This window comes from Photinus pyralis, unplaced genomic scaffold (assembly GCF_008802855.1).
Source record: "Photinus pyralis isolate 1611_PpyrPB1 unplaced genomic scaffold, Ppyr1.3 Ppyr1.4_LG1, whole genome shotgun sequence".
NCBI classification, from domain to species: domain Eukaryota; kingdom Metazoa; phylum Arthropoda; class Insecta; order Coleoptera; family Lampyridae; genus Photinus; species Photinus pyralis.
Window position 1 is genome coordinate 64,351,874 of NW_022170249.1, and position 1,424 is coordinate 64,353,297.

The 1,424-nt window shown below is 38.1% G+C and overlaps 1 protein-coding gene across 1 annotated transcript; it reads right to left on the minus strand.

Moving 5' to 3' along the window:
- Window positions 1-262: 262 nt before the first annotated feature.
- On the minus strand, window positions 263-1,424 carry LOC116158583. The gene is made up of 5 exons (XM_031471385.1): window positions 1,235-1,424; window positions 1,115-1,191; window positions 960-1,065; window positions 544-614; window positions 263-491 (listed from the first exon to the last, which is right to left on the minus strand). The coding sequence occupies exons 1-5, from the start codon at window positions 1,356-1,358 to the stop codon at window positions 441-443; spliced, it is 429 nt and encodes a 142-aa protein (XP_031327245.1). The 5' UTR covers window positions 1,359-1,424; the 3' UTR covers window positions 263-440.

The window sequence follows — 1,424 nt, forward strand, 5'->3', positions numbered from 1 at the left end:
GGTAAGCACTATCAGGGGCGTTTCACCACTACTTTATTGCCATCGCGCTGGGCCGCGACATATGCCAAACAATGTGGTGGATTTTGTGAATTGGGGCGGTTGTGGGGGGGAGGGGCTAACTAGGTGTTATTTTTAAAAACATTTTTATGATTAAAAAATAGTGATTTGCTAAATAGCAAACAATGGATATGCTACAAAACATTTACTTAAGGGATGTCTATTCAAAACAGAAAACATTTTACAAGGTGGCTTCTACCTAAAGATGAAGTAAGGCAATTTTTATTATTTTAATTTGCTGTTGGTCACTAGACATAACATCTACTTTGTTTCTTTGCAATAAGATTTCTTTGTGCTATTAATAGCAAAAACTGACCTTGTTGGCCATTATGTAACCTATATATTTGTTTAAATGTATAATCGTTATAACACCTTTAAACATATTATTTGGCATCGCCCGAAGCTGGCGTTTGCACTACTAGCGAGCTTACCAGCTGAAAAATCAAGAATTAAATTTTTGTTGAGACCAGGTACGCAACCTCATACTTTGATTTCTTCGTCCACTTCACAATTGGCAAGGTTTGCCGCAGTTTTGCATGGTTCGTCTTCGTTAACCACTAAAAATACAAACTTTATGACCTCAGACGACAAGCAGCTCTGGTTAGGATGAATCAATGCACTTAGTTCAAAGTTCAAAATGCGGTTTCGAGAATCATGGCCAACTTTTCGAATGTAGCCGTTGACTTTTGTAAAACCGAAACTGGTTTTGTGCAATGAGTTTTGAAGAAGATGCATTTATCTTTTGGTGCTTTATTCGGAAACTTTCCAGGGTCACCGAGAAGTTGACTATGATTTTCCGAATGCGTTCAGGGATGCGATGAAAATGAATTTTGGTACAAAGGCATACATGGGATCACTTCGAGTGCCCCATTTTACATGGCTACTTCAGAAAGTAAATTTACCTGATGACGTGCACTTGTGAACAACCGTCTTCAACCAACCATACGAACTTTCTTTGCCTATAAACGTGTCAACAACCGTTTCATTTGTATGACCAGCTTCATCTATCTAAAATTTGATACATTGCCCTGCTGGTAATTTAAAGACAAAAACGTACCAAACCAGCCTTTTTGTACATACAATCCAAAAAACACTGCGCGTCCTTTGAATCCGTTCCATTTGTGAGAATTGTCACTAAAAACCAATAATCAGTCATTAATCCATGCGAAGTACTTACATTTGGGATCCAGTTGAATGCATTCCGCTAAAGCACCTTGTACATTCACTGCCGTATAGATAATAACGGCAACTCCTTTAACTGCCATTACACAAAACAACAATAGGATTAAATTTCGAATCATTTTTTCAATATTCTGACCAGCTGCACTAAACAAATCCTTCCAACAACTTCTGGCTGTTTTGCCGGG